Genomic DNA, 20,749 nt, shown 5'->3' with positions numbered 1-20,749 from the left:
GTATATTCCATTTCTCTTCCATCTTTGTTTCTTCATTTAGGAAGTTATCCCAATTTTGAAAGAATTTTTTTGAGTTTCTCAAAATTAATTTTGTAGTCTTCCTTTTCTATGTTTCTCATTTCTTCTTAAGTTCATTTGCTCTTTTAGTTCAAATTCTATTAGTACATGGTCACTCTTCCCTATTAGAGTTTTGAAATCAATCAATTCTGTCCTTAATTTCAGGTTCTGACATAAGTATTAAATCTAGTCTCGACGGTTCCTTGTTCCTGTATCTGGTATTTTCCTTTACCCACTAAGTTATTGTGTATTCAATGATCATATCAAGTAGTGTTTCCCCAGAAGTCTTCACCCTACACTGTCATTTCTTCACAACATATTTTGAGTTAAAATCACCCATGATTACTATATTTCCTCTTTCAGTAAATTAGTTCATATTTTGTCTTTCAACAGTTTGGAATGATCATTTTCTGTCCAGGACTATGTTCTGGGGCCACATACATTACTACAAAATTTCTACTTTTCATGTGACTGTTTTCAACTTTTATCATAATTGATTCCACATTGTTTTTTCCTTTTGTTATCTTTGTCACATCTAGGTCTTTCCTAAAAATTAACACTCCCCGACCCTGATTTTCCTTTCTATTCTTCATCCAATGGTTATATAGACCTTGTCCCACAGTATTTGGTGGTAGAGGACTTTTTAATTTCATTATCCTGGTTTGCACAGGTGAAAAGGTGGACAATGACAGGAGAAATACAGAGTGTGTGAGAGAAATTGTAACACACTGATAATTACGATACCATGAAAGGGGCCTCAGAAGCGACAGCGAGACTGCTAAGAAAACACGGGGTAGAAATGGCACACAACCTGATGAACGCACTGCATGGGGCTTTGACAAAGCTGAAGGATGTAGAAAATGTAGCCAATCAGGTGGGGGTGATGTTCAATGTAAAGAGACATGACTACAAGAACATCAGAGGGCATTGAATACGAGTGATATGAGCTCAGTGATACGGAGACACTGCGAAGACCAACAACACAAGGTGGATTGGCAGAATGCAGGTGTCATGTATAAAGGGACTGAAAAAGCTGTAAGGCTATTTTCAGAAGCTTGGGCTCCTCTGAGAAATAGCATATAGGTTGAAAAAATAAAAAAAACAATAGTAAAAACACAATGAGGTTTATTTATTGTGAAATGGAACTCTGATACAATACATCATAGCTTTTTTCACCCTTACAAAAGAGGTAGACCAAATCAAAAGGCATAAATCCACTCCCATCCATTTTATCCCCACATGCTCCACTCCCATTCACCACCCCTTCGTCCCTCATTTCTTAGCTCTTCCTGGATGACTGGTTATCCGTGTATCTCACTCATTGCTCTGGGTCAGAAGCAATGCAGTAAGACATGGCACATCCGCAGCAAGGATGCTTCATCTAATTGGTGACCCCTACTCTCCATCCCCTCATGCAAAAAAAAGAGAAGAGGGGATGGAGGGGGGGGGGTCACCATTTAAATGAAGTGGCCTTGCTGCATTGCTTCTGACCCAGGGCAGTGGATGGGATGCAGGTACCTGTCATCCAGGAGGAGCCAAGAAAAGAGGGATGGAGGGGTGGTGAATGGGAGTGGAATATATGGGGATGAAATGGGTGGGAGTGGATTTATGCCTTTGACTTTGGCTACCCCCCTTTTAAGGGGGAAAAAGCCCTTGGTATATGTATGTATCTCAGTTGTGCTATGATGAAATACATAAATGATAGGTACTTAGATATATATACCAAGGGCTTTTTCCCCCCTTACAAGGGAGGTAGCCAAAGTCAAAGATGTACTTAGCTACTCAGATACCTGACTATAATCTAAAATCTAAGGACAACTGGAAGAGCCTGGACATGGTGCCAGTGCACCTAGAGACAAACCCTCCACTTTCCCTTGCCACAATGAGGTAAGTATACCTGGGTGCCAACACTCAGTCTCTAGGATAGACTTTGGATCTTTCCTAAGGGATCCAAGTGTCTAACCATCACCTATCACCAGCTTTCTAAATGTTGCATAAGACAGTGAGGCAACAACTTCAATCAGAAACTAAATTTGGTTTACCAATCTAAATAAACCTATCTAAATTTACAGAAGTACAAATTAAGAGCAACTTGGTAAAAGAAATGTAATTTAAATTTATCAATAAATTGTATAAGGTATGTATGCACATCAAAAAGAATCCTCAGCAGACTCAGCAGTTCTTGAAGGTGTCTGGCCCTGTTGATGACTGGACTTTCCAGTAGATATCTTGGGTGTAGAGAAACTCTGGAAAATATATATATAGTTTACATGTCTGCTCTTTCAAATATTTACTTTTATTTCAAATTGTACTTCTTTACTTCTGCTTTCATACCTTTTAACCCAACATTTCTACACTAAAGCCCCCATCATACATTCACGATTCTCATCAAGTGTTGTGAATTTGAAAAGCTGGAAGACAACTTTGCTTACAGTATTCTAGACTTCCCTGAGGACAATTCAACAATGTGTTTAGCTTCTCTTAGTTCACCATTCAGCTTCTTAAAGGTGATTTCATATTTGGAGATTTGAAAAATAAAAGATTGTATACCAAGTTGTTTCTGCTCAAACTCACTTGAGTTGGGTAATTGTGACAGGGGCTTTATCCTTCTACACACACATTCATTTTAGTAAACACAGAAAATTTTTGTTCATTATTTCAGCCTGAGTTGATGCATCCTCACAGACACTAGATATTCCTTTCCTGTGTCTCAGTTTACTGTTGACAAACCCATTTTACATTCACCTTTGTATTTATCAAAGATACCATTTATTAATTTCCTTTCTCCCTCTCTTTTGATTTTCATATATTCATCTCTATTTCTTTTTAGTTTTTTGTATTCTAAGTATTGACCTAACTGTAGTATACAGGAAAGTATATATGCTCATGGGATACCATCTCTTTTTCTCCATCTATCATACTGTACCTTTTCTAGTTTGAAGTCTTCAAGATCAGAATCATCTGATTCAGGAATTATTGTGTCATGGAAGCTTAATGAACCTGTAAAGACAATAAATAAAATTATTTATAGCCAAATCTAGAGACACAAAGAAGAGAGAGGAGAAGTGAGGCATAAGATAAGGGAGGCAAAAAGGAGAGCAGATGTGAAGTTGGGTAAGAGTGTGGCAGAGGAATTTGAAAGTGATGAGAAGATGTTTTAGAAGTAAGTTAAGAGGGGGGAAGGGTGAATCAAGTAGAGAAGAGGAGGTGGGAGGTGCTGATAGTGGGGAAGGTGGAGTATGTTGGGGAGTTGCTAGATGTGAGGGAGGATGGGGGGACGGGGTGGTTGCAGTAGAGGGTGCTGGGAAGGTGATAGGGGTGAATGGGGAAAGGATGAAGTGAAATCAGTTACTGAAAGGATGAGACAGGTAGGGTGCCTAGGTTGGATGGGTGTTATGTGGAGTGTCTAAAAGGAGGTGTAGTGATGGTGGACTGGCTGGTGAGGTTGTTTGATGTTTGTCTAAGAGAGGGTAGACTGCCTGAAGAATGGAGGGGTGCCTGTATGGTTCCACTTTATAAGGGAAAGGGGGAAGAGTGTGAGCATGGTGGTTTCAGAGTGATAAATTTGTTGAGTGTAGTTGGGGGACCTTATGGGAGGGTTTTCACTGTGAGGACTGGGAGAGGAACAGAGAAGGTGATTTGTGGGGAGGTGTGGGTTTGGGACAGGTGGGGGTTGTGTGGATTGGATTTTTGTATTTACCTATCTTCTGTCCTTCTGTCTTTTTCCTCTTTCTCCATCTATCCTCCACTCTCAACTTACCTTCCACAAAAATATGTCTGATATTCCTTCACTCTCTCCCCTTGGAACATGCACATTGAAAACTCTTCATATTCTTCTCCTGGTTACCACTATATAATCCGTTAAAGCCCTATCTACCAACTTTCCATCCACCACCCATGTGTACTTATACTTGACTTTCTTCCTAAACACTGTATTTGCTATCATCTCTCTACTACAATTTTTTCCAAGAACTCCACACTTTCCAACCACTCCGTCTATTGGTTCATTTCCTCCCCTAGCATTGAGATCTCCCAATACCATTACACCGACATTTCTCCCTAAACCCTCAATGCACTCATTTAAATCTATCCAAAAAGCTTCCCTTTCCTCTACATTCTTCTCACTACCAGGCCCATATGCACTTACAAACACCCACATTTCCCTTCCCAATTTCACCTTTGTCCACATTAACCTTGAAGAAACCTCCTTCCACTCCACCACATGCTTACCTATTTCTTCACTTACTAGTAAAGTCACCCCTTCTCTCCCTTGTCCTCTCTTCACTCCTAACACCCTTCCAACTACACTCCCAAACTCAAACTAGCCCCTCACTTTCAACTTTGTTTTACTTAATGCCAACACATCCATTTTTCTTCTTATAAACATGCTGCCTATCTCTCCCCTTCTACTTTCATCTGTACCACATCCACAGACATTAAAAGACCCAAACCTGAGGGTTCTGGTTGGAAAACACCTCCCAGACCATTTTATGCCTTTGCTTTTTTTAGGAATGTCCCCACTGGGGCTAGAGAGTACAATGCCTACTATGTTACTAGTTTTTTCAATATTCTTTTGGGGGAATAGAGTTGTATTCATTAACATTTCTTGATATTCAGTTTCATCCTAAGCTCTTGTCTTGGGGGGAACATATACCACCATGAAGTTTCTTTCATTGTGTCCTTTAGTACTGATCTTTGAAGTAGATATTTGAGAAAGCTTTAAGAAAAGGTAAGGATGTTTTTTTGGCCTTTATGGTTTTGGAAAGGGCTTGTGACAGGGTGGACAGAAGGGTGGTGTGGGAGGTATTGTAGATATATGAGATGGAAGGAGAGCTGTTAACAACAGTCAAGAGTTTTTGCATGAGTAGTAAAGCCTGTGTTGGAATTGGAAATGAAGAGAGTGAGTGGTTTGAGGTAAAGATGGGACTTTGTCAGGGATGTGTAGTGTTGTCATGGCTGTTTAGTTTATACATGGATGGGGTGGTGCAAGAGGTAAATGCAGGGGTGATGGGCCGGGGATTGGAGATGGTTGAAGAAAATGGAAAAAATTGGGAGATAAGCCAGTTGCTGTTTGCTGATGACACTGTGCTTGTGATAGGATCAGAAGAGGGATCAAGGAAGTTTGTGAGTTTGGGAAGGTGTGCAAAAGGAGGAAGTTGAAGATAAATGTGGGTAAAAGATGATGAGATGTACAAGGGGAGAATGTGGCACCAAATTGGAAGTGAGTATTGAGGAAGAGAGACTGGAGGAAGTGGATAGCTTTAGATACTTGGGTGCAAATATAGCAGGGGGGAGTGGAGGTGGAATGTAGATTGAGAGAATCAAATGCTTTGGGGGATGTAATGAGAAATAGACATTTGGGAATGGATGCTAAGAGGAGATTGTATGAAGGAGTGATTGTGCCAACAGCACTGTGTGGGGTAGAAATATGGAACATGAGAGAGGAAGAGAGAAGTTTGAATGTGTTTGAGATGAGGTACCTGTGAGGTGTGATGGGGGTTGCTGGACTGGATGGAGTGAGGAACAAAGAGGTGAGGAGGACAGTAGTGGTGGAAGGGGAGTTGGGAGATGGGATGGATGAAAGGGTATTGGGATGTTTTGGACACATGGAAAGAATGAGTGCAGAAAGATTAAAAAGAGGTGTGGAAGGCAGAGGTGGAAGGAGTGAACATGAGGGGGCGACCAAGGGTAAGATGGATGGATGGGGTAAAAGGGGCATTGGGAAAGAGAGGAATGTCAGTTGAGGAAGGAAGGGAGAAAACAGAAGATAGGGGTGAGTGGAGAATGATTATGTATGGATGATGCTGTGATGCATGGAAGGGAGTGGGTGGGGGATGAGGGAGTATGTGTGACTATTTTGACATAACCTGAAGGGATTTCTCCCCATCTCTTTTTCTGCATGAGGGGATGGAGAAGGGAAGGGGGAGGTTGCTGATTAAATGAAGTGGCCTTGCTGTGGGTGTTCCATGTCTTGCTGCATTGCTTCTAACCCAGGGCAGTGGGTGAGATGCAGGGATGATCCATCATCCAGGAGGAGCCAAGATAAGATGGAAAAAAGGGGTTGAGTGGGAGTGGAGTATGTGGGGATGGAATGGGTGGGAGTGGATTTTATGCCTGTTTTTTGGCTACCTCTCCTGTAAGGGGGAAATGGCCATTGGTATATGTATGTAGCAGAGCCTGCATTAGAGATGGAAGTGAAGAGAGTAAGTGGTTTGGGAAGAAGGTGGGACTTCACCAGGGATGTGTCGTGTTGCGGCTGTTCAATCTATAAATGGATGGGGTGGTGGGCCAGGGATTGGAGATGGTTGAAGAAAATGGAGAAAAGTGGGAGATGAGCCAGTTGTTGTTTGCTGATGGCACTGCATTTATGGCAAGATCAGAGAAGGGATTGAGGAAGTTGGTGATGGAGTTTGGGAAGGTGTGTGAAAGAAGGAAGTTGAAGATAAATGTGGGTAAAAGTAAGGTGATGAGATGTACAAAGGGAGAGGATGGCAGCAAACTGGAAGTGAGTATTAACCACTTCATTCCGGGCCAAAATCTTGCGGGCAGCATTAGCTGCCAGACATACGATGTTGCGTCATAATACTCACATTATAAAAAATAAAGTCACCACTGTATCAATCGTTCTCTCTTTCACCCGTGAATTTTGATAACCATAGAAAATATCATGAAGCCAATTTACAGAATATGAGGGTCACGCAGGTACAACTACAATATATATAATCAAGACGCCGACATCGGCATCCTCGTGTACCCACTTGCTCCTCATGACACCTACATAGGCGTCACCGTATGGAAGGGGTTAAGGGAGAGAGACTAGAGGAAGTGGATAGCTTTAGATACTTGAGGGTGAATGTGGCAGGAAAGGGATGAGTGAAGGTGGAATGTGGATTGGGGGAAGCAGGTGAATGACTTGGGGGATTAAAAAGTGTAATGAGAAATAGACATTTGAGAATGGATGCTAAGAGGAGATTGTATGAAAGGGTGATTGTGCCGACAACACTGTATGGGGAAGAAACATGGAACATGAGAGAGAAGAGTTTAAATGTGTTTGATATGAGGTACCTGAGAAGTATGGTAGGGATTACTATGCTGGAGAGAGTGAGAAACGAGGAGGTGAGGAGGAGACTGGAGGTGGAAAGGGAGTTGGGAGATAGGGTTGATGAAAGTGTATTAGGATGGTTTGGACACATGGAAGGAATGAGTGAAGAAAGATTACTAAAAGAGGTGAGGAAGGCAGATGTAGAAGAAGTGAGCATGAGGAGGTGACCAAGGATGAGATGGATGGATGGTGTAAAAGGGGTATTAGGAAAAAGGGGTATGAAGACGGAAGTTAGGGGTGAGTGAAGAATGGTTATGCATGGATTATGCTATGATGCATGGAAGGGATGGAGGATGGAGGATGGAGGATGGGGGGGGAGTTTGTGTGAATGGTATTTTGACGCAGCCTGAAGGGATTTCTCCCTGTCTTCTCTTTTTCTGCATAAGGGGACAGAAAGGGTGGTTACATTGTCTGTGCAAGTACATTATTTCTCAAAAAGTTGTGACTACAATGTGAAAATAATTATATAAGTATATTTTTTAATCAAAGAAAATAGTTTTATGTAATTCCAATTACTCTTGTTTTCATTACAAACCACAGCTTGCCCCCTTCCCCCTCACCCCAGAGCATGCAAAGATAAAGGGGAATATGAAATGGAGGATATCTTTTGAAATTTCTGCAGTGCCAGTTGTTAGAATTGTTAGATTTTACATATGCTTTAACAATAACTTTAATTGTATTGCAAATATTGTCCCATAAAAGTTGTGCCACAATTCCACAAATCTTTGAAAATATGTGACACAACTATCCACCTCTGAAGCTTTCTATTAGAGTATTAAGTAAAAAAAAAAAAAAAAAAAAAAAAAAAAAAAAAAAAAATTATATATATATATACACACACACACAATTGAAGCAGCATACATTAACACTAATAACATTAACCATAGAGAAGGCTTTATATGTCTATCAAAAGCCACAAGCTTATTAATAATAAAAGAATACACAAATAAAACAAACCCTCTGAGGTGTCCCATGAGATGACCCATCTATGTATAAAATCCCCTGTTCTGTTTGAGTTGTTAGCTTTGTGATCAAGATCCTGCAGGTCAAAATGTTAAAGCAATCAAATTTTCCCATTACTCCTCGTCTGCTTCCTCATATTATATATATGTGGCGAAATTGCATGTATGAATGTTGCATAGTGTGCCTGGATGGTTGGTATGCGTGTAAGTGATGCGTGGTTCAGGGAGATGTAGCGAGGGTATGATGGGGGGACGCCAGGGGGGTTCCCGGCGTCGCCTGCCATACCCCGAATCGCATAGATAGAGTAAGCCTAGCATTGGTGTTGAACACACGTGTAAAATCCTCATGTTCGCTAAGCAGAATAAACAAGAGAAGACTGAACTCCTGCCTTTCCCTGATCCGGACAATGGTAAGCGTGAACTTGTCTTTAACTCGTGCTCCCATGATCACGGCCCATGTGCAATAGAAAAAGGTGAGTTTAATGTACATGCAAATACGTAACATATATATATGTCTATAGAATATATTAATATTTAGATAAACACACTGTACCTCGGTCTTCTCTGGCCTTATTTGTGTTTACTGCCTTAGTCTTGGTTGGAGTTGGTCTCTTTGTGTCTTTAAAGGTGTTTTTGGATGACATTGGCTTAGGTGGGTTGGGTTCCTTTGTCCCTTTGGAGGTAATGCTCCCTTTGGGAGACTTTGAGTTCTTCTTTCTTGCTGCTAATGGAAAAATTGAAGACAACTTTGGACTAGTGCTGGCTGCAGGTGGTCTAGAAAATGAAGGGCTGAGGACATCTGTCTCATCATCTGAATTAAATAGTTCTGGTGAGACACACATGGTTTCTTTGTTAGCTTTCAAAAATGCTGTATCCACAAATGCAGTATCATCTGAAGTATGGGGCACACTAACACAACTTTGTTTCTCTAAACTTTCCTCTAAACCTTTAGCTACTGACTGTTTATTTATAGCCTCAACCTCCTTCTCAACTAATACTTTCAATGGAGAGACTTTTAGATCTTTCTTTGGATTAACAAACTGAAATTTGTACTCAGAATGGTTTCCAGTCCCTTTTGTTTCTGATGGTTTTTGGGGATGGGAGAGAACACATTTCTCTTCTTTCTTCCCCATACTTTGAGTGTCTTCTAATTTTCGACGTTTTGGCTGGGAGGTCTCTAGAGCTTTATAATCACTAGCCATGTCTGCAAGCTTTCGAGTTGGAGTTGTACATATAGCTTGGGTAGAAGGCACATCCTTAGGTTTATGAAACCTAAATATATGAGGACTTGCATCAGTTTCCTCTATCGATGTATTTCTGTCTGTAGGTGGCTGTGTGGAGAGCTGGTTGAATGCAAATGGCAGTCGACTTGCTGGAAGTTGGAGCTCCCCTTCAGATATATTAAGAATGTTTGAAGTATTAGTCACATCTGCAAGCTTTTGACTTTGAGTTTCACCTAAATTTTGAGAAACGAGGTCTTCAACTTTTTGACGTATAGAAAAATAAGGTCTTGAACCTATTTCCTTGGGTGGTACATCTCTGTGTGTAGATGGATCTGGTTCACTCTTGTCTCTGGATATGTTTAGAATACCTGAAGTGTTAGTCATATCTGCAAGCTTTTGACTTTGAGTTGCAGCTATATTTTGAGAAACGAGGTCTTTAACTTTTTGACGTATAGAAAAGTAAGGTCTTGAACCTATTTCCTTGGGTGGCACATCTTTGTGTGTGGATGGATCTGGTTCACTCTTGTCTCTGGATGGACTTGTCGAGAGCTGGGTAGAAGTAAATGGTAATTTACTTTTAGGGAGATAGATATCCTCTCCTGATGTGTTCAGTAAGTCTAGGATATCAGAGTTTGGCTCAGGTCCTTCTATTGTTAAACTAAACTCAGAGCATGTTGAATGAGATTCTGGCAATGATGAGTTTGGGAGTGAGGCTGGGGCTGAAGTTGGGACTGTAGATGTTGGTGCATGTGGTGATAATTTTTCCTGCTTGCAAGGTCCTGAAGGTTTCTCCATACTGCCACACACCCCTTCACACACACTAGTACCACCTGTGTGGGAAACAGATGGTGCTTCTTCATTCATTTTAGCTATCCTGAAACAAAGAAGCATATAATCAATAATGACATGAAAATATCATTACCATATTTATGGGCATAAATGGTGCACCCAAATTTTTGTAAGCCTATGCTGAAAAAAAGTAAATAAATAAATGCAGTCAAATAAAAAATTCCTAGTGTCATCTGAGTGGTCTAAGTTACAAGTAATCTTACCAGAGTATAATAAAAACAATACTGTTGATTATTTATAATGAGAACTGATATGTTGTTTAATTTTATTTGTGAGAATTACAACTGTTACCATAATGGACTACATGTCTGTTTATAATCTGTAAACATAACTTAATGGTGCAGTGGTACTGCTCTCATCAGCTAATTCAGTAGTCCAAGTTGAGTCCTGCCAAGGGCTGTAAATTTCAGCATCGCTGCACTGTGAGCTGGCACTCAAATTCAAGCTGGCAAGGAATTGCGAGTGTGCATTTACCTAACAGTGATATACACGAAAGGAGCATTGCTCATTGGGTTCCATCTCCTATTCTCTAATTTCTTATCATACCTAGCCTCAAATTCATTTACAGTTCCAACTTGATTTATATCCATGATTTCTAATGATCATATTTAGATTTCATATTGTTGGATTTAGTATTGTTTGAGCTTGGGCTATATCCCCTTCTAAGCTATTTCATGTATTTATGCATCTATATAGAAAACTGTATTTCTTCACATATGGTGTTTCTTATTTTTTACCCATGACCTGTTATAGGTGTGTGTGTGTACTTACCTAATTGTAGTATACAGAAATGGAGTGACACTTGTTGGGTCCCATATCCTATTCTCTAATTTTCTAACACAAAGACTCAAATTCACCTAAGGTTCAAATTTAACCTATATCTTTGATTTCCTATTATCATATTTAGACTTGATCTTGTATTGTTTGAGGTTGGGCTATATCACCTTCTAAGCTATTCCACATATTCATACATCTGTATGGAAAAACTTTCGACATGTGTTTTTTTTTTTTTTTTAATTACTTCCATGACCTCTTAAAGCCCACCCATCTTTAATCAGGATATCCCTTCTATCAATGCAATCTATACCCTTTAGTGACATGAATACTGTAATCATGTCACCTCTTTCTCTTTGATCTTTCAAAGTTGGCAAACCCAGTACTTTTAGCCTTTCCTCATATGTATCTGGTAGGCTGGGGACCAGTTTCATTATTGCCCTTTATATTCTCTCAATATTGCTTATGATAGTCTCCCACTTTAATCTCCTGCAGAAGTCCATATGTCTCTCCTACAATCCTGCTGATATGTCTGTCAGGTAACAGGTTGTGTATTTACCTAGTTGTATCTTATGGGAAGGGGAGCTATGCTCGTGGTGTCCTGCCTTTGTATCTCAGTGTCTAGTTTGCTCTTAAATTCATGTATGGTTTTTGCACACACTATTGTTTGGTCCAGTTTGTTTCAAGTATTTACCTAGTTGTATTATATGGGAAGGGGAGCTATGCTCGTGGTGACCCATTTTTGTATCTCACAAGATCAAGTTTGTTCTTAAATTCTTGTATTGTGTTTGCACACACTATTTCTTCATCCAATTTGTTCCATATATCTATCACTCTGTGTGGGAAGCTGTTCTTTTTCAGACCTCTTCTGTAGTTATCCTTTTTGAGTTTCATTGCATGTCCTCTTGTTCTTCCTCTGTCCCAGTTTAATAAGTCCTCTCTATCAAGTAGAACCTTTATCTCTGAGCACTTCTCTCATTTTTCTTCCATGTAAGGAATCCTCCATCCATTCCAGTAGTTTACCTTGTACCTATGGTTTTCATTTTTCCTAATAGTTTTCTATGTGACACTTTATCAAAAACTTTTTGTAGATCTAGGAAAGCACAATCAGCCCATCCATCCCTTTCCTGTATTATATATAGTAGTCTTGAGTAAAAGCAGATCAGATTTGTGGCACAAGATCTTCCCTGTCTGAATCTAAATTGTCTCAGGTTTAGTATGTTGTTCTCTTCCAGATATTTTGTCCATAAATTTTTGATAACTTTTTCACAAATTTTGGCTACAGCACTTGTAAGGAAAACCAGTCTGTAATTCGTTGGATCTTTCTTGTTACCTCCTTTGTATATTGGTATGATGTCGGCCTTTTTCCAGTCTTCTGGTATTTTTCCTTCCTTAAGCAAAAAATCTATTACGTATTTTGCCTACCAATTCTTCTTTACACTCCTTTAGTATCCAGTTTGCAATTCTATCCAGGCAGTGCAATTTCCTGACATCAAGGCTTGTTATTTGCTCCATTATTTCAGCTCATATTGCTATTATTTTCCCAATGGGGGGGGTGGGTGTTATGGGGGATTCACTTCTTGCCCATCATCCCAGTGCCATACTTTTTCTCTAGCGAAAACAGATTTGAAAAATGTACTCATGACCCCAGCCATTTCTATATCTTCTGTGTATTCCATGTTCCCCTGGTGTAGTTTCTCTATTTCATGCTTGTTTTTCAATTTACCATTCACATATCTATAGAAGTTTTGGTTGATCTTTACATATTTCTATTACCGTATGTCTTTTTCATATTTTTTTTCTCCCCTGCGTATTTTTGTGTATTCATTCCTTTCTTTGATATACATTTGCCACTTTCCAGGATTTTTCTCTTTCTTCCATTTTTTCCAAACTTTTTTTTTTTTTTTTTTTTTTGTGTGCCTCACTGCACTTCCTGTTAAATCAGCACTTATTATATTTATTTTCCTGTTTTTGTCTTGGTACATATTCATCCACCCCTTCATTATAGATTTCCTTCAGAATCTTCCATTTTTCTTCCACTTGTTTCTTATCATTGTGAAATTTATCCCAACTTGCTTCTTGAAAATTTTTCTTAAGTTTCACAAAGTTTTACTATATGTCAGTCACCTCCTTTCTGTATTTCTCATTTCTCTCCATATATATTTCCTCCTTTAGTTCTAGTTCATGTTCTTGACGGTTCTTCATTATTTCTATATCTGATGCTTTCCTTTACCCATTGTGTAAATGTATATTCCATAGGCATGTCAAGTAATACATTTCCCCATAATTCCTCTCCACCTTTCACTGTTATCTCTTCCCAACATGTTTCTTTGCAGTTTAAATCCCCCATAATCACCAAGTTTTCTTCATCTTTCAGCACCCCATTTAATGAAATCCTTGTATCTTCTAACATTTTAGACTGATCCCTTTCTCTCCAAGAACCTATTTTTGGGGCACATAGATGACCATATTCTCTTTTTCATGTCTTTATCTTCAACTCTTATTGTAATCATTTCCACACTGTTCCTTCCGTTTGTAACCTTTGTCACATTTAAATTTTTCTTAGCCAAAAATTACTCCTCCACCCTGTTTTTCCTCTTTATTTCCAAGCCAGTGATTATATAATCCATCTCCAACACTGTTAAGTGATAGTGGACTCCTTAATTTTGTCTCTACAATTGCCATTATGTCTGGTTTTGCTTCTGACAAGTAATCATTATGCTCATTTAATCCAGAAATGAAATAATTTATATTAGTATAAGCCACTCTTAATTTTCTGCACCCTCCAACTCTTTCTTTGTTCCTTTTGTTTCCTCTTCTTGAAGATACCATTTTCTCAGTCTCATGTCTAACACTCCAAAAGAACTTCTTTTTCTTGGTCTCTGTTCTTTTCTTGTTTTTCTCTTTAGCTTAATTTCTTAATGTCTTCTCTCTTTCTCTTTCCTCAAGGTTCATGCCTCTTTTTATCCATATATCTTTATAGTGCTCATTATTACCTAACTTGTTCTTGCTAGTATCTCTTCCACTGCCCTTTGTAACCATAGTTTGATCTTTAGGGATCAATTTCCTTCTACATACCTTCCTATTCTATGCATTTCCTCTATTTCCTTTTCTAATTTTTGCTCTTTATCTTGTATTACTCTCAAAAGATCTATTGCTAAATCTCTCTTCTTTTTCTCTCATGAATCTAACTAGGTTCTTATTTTTTAGAACAAATACTATTATACAATTCTTTTGGTCGACTGTATCTCTCACCAAATTTTCCTCCTCTTTGATTACCTGAATGACTGTTTCCTTAGTTTTCTCTTGCATTTGTTGCTGAACAATTTCTTTAAAAGATACCTTATCTTTTTCGTGATCCTCTTTCCATTGTTTCTTGAGTTGTAATATTTTTTCCTCGTCTATACTTCCTCCAATTTTTTCGGTCATTACCTTCACTTGTTCATGTACCTCTTTTATGGTCACATTATTTGTGGTATCTTTGCTTTTCAATTCCTCATTTTCATGTTTTACCTCAGCCAATTCTTTTTTTAGGATATTTACTTCCCAAATTATTTCAGCATTTTCTTTCTTTAATTCACTAATCTCTTTGTAATACACATCATGTTGATGACCCTTGAGACAAATTCTATCAAAGCTCTCATTTCCCATCTGGGGTATTGGGTGCATGTTACTGTGGCAAAGTAACATACTTCAGGGTCTATATAGGGCACCCCTATGGACCAGAGACACACATTATTTTATGTGATAGAAGAAATGTCTGTTCATAGAGAAATGATGACACTTTCATTATACTGTGATTGTCTCTCTGTTATGCTGTCCCCCACCCCTTATTACTGTCCTGTACAATTTCTCTGAATATTATTTTCTTTTCTATTTATTTATCTATTTTTGCCTAACCCTGTGGTGGGGGAAAAGAATACTGCCACCAAGTATTCCCACTTGAGTTGTACAAGGCGATAAAAAATAGGACAGGGATATGACTAGGAATCCTGCTACCTGTAGCCCCAAAGGAGTCATTCCTAAAAAAAATGTAAAGGCATAAGAGGGTCTAGGAGTTTTCCAACCAGTACCCTAAGGTTTGGGTCTTTTAATGTGCATGAATGTGGTACAGATGAGAGTAAAAGAGAAGAGATAGGCAGTATGTCTGTGAGAAGATGGATGTGTTGGCAATGAGTGAGACTAAGTTGAGAGGGAGGGGCGAGTGTGAGTTTGGTAGTGTAGTTGGGAGGTTCTCAGGAGTGAAGAGAGGACAAGGGAGAGAAGGGGTGGCTATACTAATAATAAGTGAAGAGATAGGTAAGCATGTAGTGGAGTGGAAGGAGGTTTCTTCAAGGTTAATGTGGATGAAGGTGAAACTGGGAAAGGAGATATGGGTTTTTGTAAGTGCATATGGGCCTGGTAGTGAGAAGAGTGTAGAGGAAAGGGAGTTTTTTTTTTTTTTAGATTAAGGAGAAATGTCAATGTAGTGGTATTGGGAGACCTTAATGCTAGAGTAGGAAATGAACCAATGATAGGGGTTACTAGGATGAGATGGATGGATGGGATAAAAGGGGGTTTGGGAAAGAGGGGAATGTCTGTTGAGGAAGGATGGGAGAGGACAGAAAATAGGGGTGAATGGAAAATGGTGGTATATGGATGATATTGTGATGCATGAGGTGGAATGGGTGGGGGATGTGGGGTGAGGGAGTATGTGTGAGAAAAATTTGATGCAGCCCGAAGGGATTTCTCCCCGTCTTCTCCTCTTCTGCATGAAGGGATGGAAAGGGGGGGTCGCTGATTTAATGATGTAGCCTTGCTGTGGAGGTGCTGTGTCTTGCAACACTGCTTCTGACCCATGGCAGTGTATGGGATGCAGGGATGACCCATCATCTAAGAGGTGCCAAGATAAGAGGGATGGAAGAGGGTGGAGGGGAGTGGAGTGTGATAGGGAAGGAATGGGTGGGAGTGGTTTTTATGTCTTCGTTTTTTGGCTACCTCCCTTATAAGGGTGAAAAAAGCCTTTGGTATATGTATGTACTAGGCTGGATACAGTGAGAAATGAAGAGGTGAGAAGTAGAGCAGGGGTGCAAAAAGGTGTTGGGAGATAGGGTTGATGAAACAGTACTGGGATGTTCTGTTCACATGGAAAGAATGAGTGAAGAAAGATTAGTAAAAGTGTGGAAGGTGGAGGTGGAAGGAGTGAACATGAGGGGGCGACTAAGGATGATATGGATGGATGGAGTAAAAGGGGTGCTGGGAGGGAGGGGGTGTCTGTTGAGGAAAGAGGGGAGAAGACAAGATGGGGGATAAGTGGAGAATGGTTGTGTATGGATGATGCTGTGATCCATGGAAGTGGGTGGTTAAGGAATATATGTGAATGATATTTTGATGTAGCCCAAAGAGATTTCTTCCCATCCTCTCTTTTCTCTTTTTCTGCATGAAAGGGTGGAGATGGGGGATCACCAGTTACATGAAGTGGCCTTGATGTGGAGCCAAGAGAAGAGGGAGGGAGGGGTGGTGAATGGGAGTGGTGTATGTGGGGATGAAATGGGTGGGGGTGCATTTATGCCTTTGACCTTGGCTACCTTCCTTGTAAGGGGGAAAAGGCCCTTGGTATATGTATATATATTTAGATCTGAATTCATGCATTGCTCCTGCTTGGGATGTATCACTTTTTTAGCTATTCCAAGTATTTCTTTATCTACTGTATATGGACAACAGTATTTCTTCACATTCTTTAGATATGTGGTCTTTCTTAATTACTGGATGCTCATTACCATGCAATTCTACCTCAATATAATGAAATATATGATACATATGATAAAAGCCATCTCTTCCTTTCAAATATATAGAATATTCGAAATTCAGTTTGCTCATGCACAACAATTCAAATAATTTGAAATTTGCAATCTGTATTATGAATAGAAATGGCTTAAAGTAATAGACCAAGGTCAAGTTCATCACAATATTAAAGCGCACACATTGTGACAATGACCACTGGAGTCAGACTGCTTTATTATAAATAAAATAGGGTGACTGTCAATTATATAACATAAGACTGGTAAAATCTTACTTTTCTTTCTCTCCTGGTGGGTTCACTGTCATAGTGAATGCAAATGAAGAAAGACTTCTGATTGCATCACTGTAGTTGGGATAATGAGCAGTACAATTGCGGACCCATTTGGAGAGACCCTTTGTGTACTTAGTAGGTCCTTGCTGCTGTCCGTAAAAGCCTCGCTGGTATCTCTCATCAATAAGAATCAGGGCACCCCAATCATAACGATGACGAAGGCAACGTCCAAGAGCTTGATTGAGGGCCCTGCAAGGGTAAGAAATGTCAAGTCTTGGATTCTTTTCCTATGGCCAAACTCAATGCCCAATTAGACCATCGAGCGACCAATGATTGGTTATCTGTAAGTGGTGGTCCTGTTTGATCGACATCAGAAAGAATCATCTCCCTACTGACCATCTTCAAAACTCATCAACACCCTCAGTATCTGAAGGTGCAATTCTGAGGGTCTAACACTTGGTCTCTAGACCAGGCCTAAAATTGCTATCAACTTTAATTAGATTTCCTCAACCTTTCACAGAAGGAGAGCTGACTACTAGTTGTTGCTCCCCTCCTCCTAGAGTACTACAAGCTTATGGTATAGAAATAGTCCTGTTTAGGGACAGTTGTAAAAATGCAGAAAAAATGCAGTACAGAAACCATGCTTCACTTTAGTGGGCTGAATAGAAAAGCAAAGTTTCATGGATAGAAAGAAACATGAACTGTAAAATGTTAAAAAATTATATCTATAATTCTAGGTGATGACACAAATGTGCATGATCATGCAACATACAAACCAAAATATTTAAAACTATCCACTTCCTCTAACCTTTCTCCTTTGAAACTTATCTCCTAGCTTGCTGACACCCTCACAAGGTTCAGTGCTTTCACTAATGTTTCTTATCTATATGAGTGACATGATGGAAGGTAAAGCTATGCAAACATGCAAATGATGCAAAAATTATGAGAAGAGTGAAAAACGAGGACTGTAGACTATTGCAAAAAACAAAACAAAAAAAATCTAGACATTTTTTTGCATGGAACCATGAATAGGAAATGAATTTCAATATTAAAAATTACTGAAAATGGGCAATAATGGCAAAAGACCATCTTTAAACTATTCTTTGGGAATAAACCCATTACAAAAGCAAGAGGAGAAAAATTTGGGAGTGTTGATTTATGACATGCTGTCATCTGACTGATATATCAACATGATTTGGTGGACAGACATACTGGTGTATATATATATATATATATATATATATATATATATATATATATATATATATATATATATATATATATATATATATATATATATATATATGGACTACTGCAGATGATTAAAGTGGTCTTTCACTATATGGATGAAGAGGTGATGAAAAAACTCATAGAAACCCTAATCTGTCCAAGACTGGAATATGTCAGTGAAATGTATCACACAGAGTGAAGGATAAAAGCAAGATTGAGAGAATTCAAATGGCAACAACCAAACTGGTTCCCAGCCTAGCAGTCATATTTCTCTAGGGTTTCTTTAACATAAGCAGCAATTGTTTTTGCAGTTTCATTTGATGTGATCATATGAGAGGTACAAAGAAAAAAGGTGAGAATGAAGCATAAGATAAAGTAGGCAAAAAGGAGAGCAGATGTGAAATGAGGTACCATATTTTCCGGCTTACAATACGCATCGGGTTATGATTTGCACCCATGCACTTCGTTATCTCAGTACACAGATAGCGCGCACTGACGTATAACGCGCATGCCCGATCGCATTTGTCGATAACGCAGTTTTACATCGGCATTTATATCATGTGAACGAGGTTACATGGAGAAGTATTTTTCATTGGCTAGAGCCACCGCTGAGAAATCTGTTGATTTGTCACTAAATTAAGTGTCAGTTTAGGCATCAATCAGGACACAACTAAGAAAAAGTCGAAACTACATGTACCGGTATATGACTCATGTTGTGCGTTGGTCCCTTATTACTTTGTAGCTTAAATAGTTTGTAGGAAATATGATCTAAAAAAAAGTTTATTGAAAGTAAAATATACAGAAAAATTTCGGGATTTTTACAGAAAATGTTCATTTTATATCTTGAGGAAATAATTCGTCTTTACCATTTTTTATTTAATACTGAAACAAACTACAGACTGTTTCGTTTTAGCTTTGAACCTGCAATGACAGTGGTGAAATAGGACAGTCTCTCATCGAGGTGACGTTTAGTTAATATAACTCCCGAAAGAGGGTGTTGTAGTCAGGTGTTTGGCACGAGTTTATGAACGGCCGCAACAGAATTTGTACCATACCTAAAGTGAAGCAACAAAGCCAACATAAAAATTCAAACTAGGATGCTGTGAACATGGGCAAATATCATGAATATTTATCATGTTTCATGGTGTTTAGGCCTATTTAAACATGAAAAATAAGATTCGATGGATACCTACCTATACCAAATATTTATATACGGTAGCCCATGCTGGCGTATTCTTTCATGTCACCATGGCTGTTCTTCTTGTTCTCACGGAACGTCACGGAGAAGTGGCCTCCCGACTTTGTGACGGCCAATATCGTCACATTGTTGTGAAAAAAATTACACACACAGCCGCAAAATTTTTATCGTAGGCCGTAGATAATGTGCACCACTGGATAACGTGCACCCCCCATTTTTAGGCTCTTCCAACGGAAAAAAGTCACGCACTATACGCCGGAAAATACGGTAATAAAAGTACGACAGAAAATGTTGAAAGTAATAAAAAGATGTTTTGGAAGGAAATTAAGAGAGGAAGAGGAGGTGAATCAAGTAGAGAAAAGAAGTAAAAGGGTGCAGATGGAGAGATGATAATGGAAGAAATGTAAGAGGAAGATGGGCAGAGTATTTTAGGGAGGTGTTAAATGTGAAAGAGGATAGGGAGGGAAAGATAGTTGCAGTGGGAAGTGCTAAGAAAATGATAGTGATGAACAAGGATGATGGAGGATAAATAAGAAAAGATGAGGTGAAAGCAGTTATTAAATTGATGAGAGCAGGTAAGGCACCTGGGTTAGATGGGAGTTATGTAGTGTCAAAACTGGAGGTACATTGATGGTGGACTGGCTGGTGAGGTTCTTTAATGTTTGTCTAAAAGAGGGTAGAGTGCCAGAAGACTGGAGGAGTGCCTGTATAGTTCCACTTTACAAAGGAAAAGGGGACAAGTGTGAGTATGGTAGTTAAGTGGGATCAGTTTGATGGGTGTAGTTAGGAAAGCTTATGGGAGGGTCTTCATTGAGAGGATTAGGAGAGGAACAGTGTGGGTTTAAGACAGATAGGGGTTGTATGGATCAGATTTTTGTGGTAAGGCAGATATGTGAGAAAGCTATAGGAAAAGGTAAGGATTTTTTTAGGCATTTATGAATTTCAAAAAGGCTTATGACAGTGTAGGTAGGAAGACATTGTGGGAGGTACTGCAGATATATGGGATAGGAGGAAAGCTGTTAAGAGCAATCAAGAGTTTTCACAAGAATATTAGAGCCTGTGTGAGAATTAGAAATGGAGAGAGTGTGTGGTTTGAGGTAAAGGTGGGACTTCACAAGGGATGTGTCAAGTCACCATAGCTCTTCAATTTATTCAAGGATGGGGTGGTGTGAGAGGTTATTCAAAGGTAATGGGCCATGGATTAGAGATGGTTAAAGAAAATGGAAAAAAGGAGAGATAAGACAGTTGCTGTTTGCTGACAACACTGCGCTTGTGGGAGGATAAGAGGAGGGATTGAGGAAG

At 39.2% G+C, this 20,749-nt stretch overlaps 1 protein-coding gene across 1 annotated transcript in view; it reads right to left on the bottom strand.

Moving 5' to 3' along the window:
* Positions 1–1,351: 1,351 nt before the first annotated feature.
* Positions 1,352–20,749, bottom strand: part of LOC143032210 (uncharacterized) — a 458,897-nt gene continuing 439,499 nt past the window's right edge. Inside the window, exons 17-20 of the mRNA XM_076196680.1 lie at positions 17,023–17,268; positions 8,675–10,218; positions 2,984–3,057; positions 1,352–2,303 (exon numbers count right to left, since the gene is read on the bottom strand). Coding sequence (XP_076052795.1) covers positions 2,208–2,303; positions 2,984–3,057; positions 8,675–10,218; positions 17,023–17,268 — 1,960 coding nt within the window. The 3' untranslated portion in view covers positions 1,352–2,207. The remainder of the gene's footprint in view (positions 2,304–2,983; positions 3,058–8,674; positions 10,219–17,022; positions 17,269–20,749) is intronic.

This window comes from Oratosquilla oratoria, chromosome 13 (assembly GCF_046742065.1).
Source record: "Oratosquilla oratoria isolate Oo_2021 chromosome 13, ASM4674206v1, whole genome shotgun sequence".
In the NCBI taxonomy this organism is placed as follows: Eukaryota; Metazoa; Arthropoda; class Malacostraca; order Stomatopoda; family Squillidae; genus Oratosquilla; species Oratosquilla oratoria.
The sequence above is the reverse complement of the archived record's forward strand: the minus strand, read 5'-3'. Positions and strand labels throughout refer to the sequence as shown.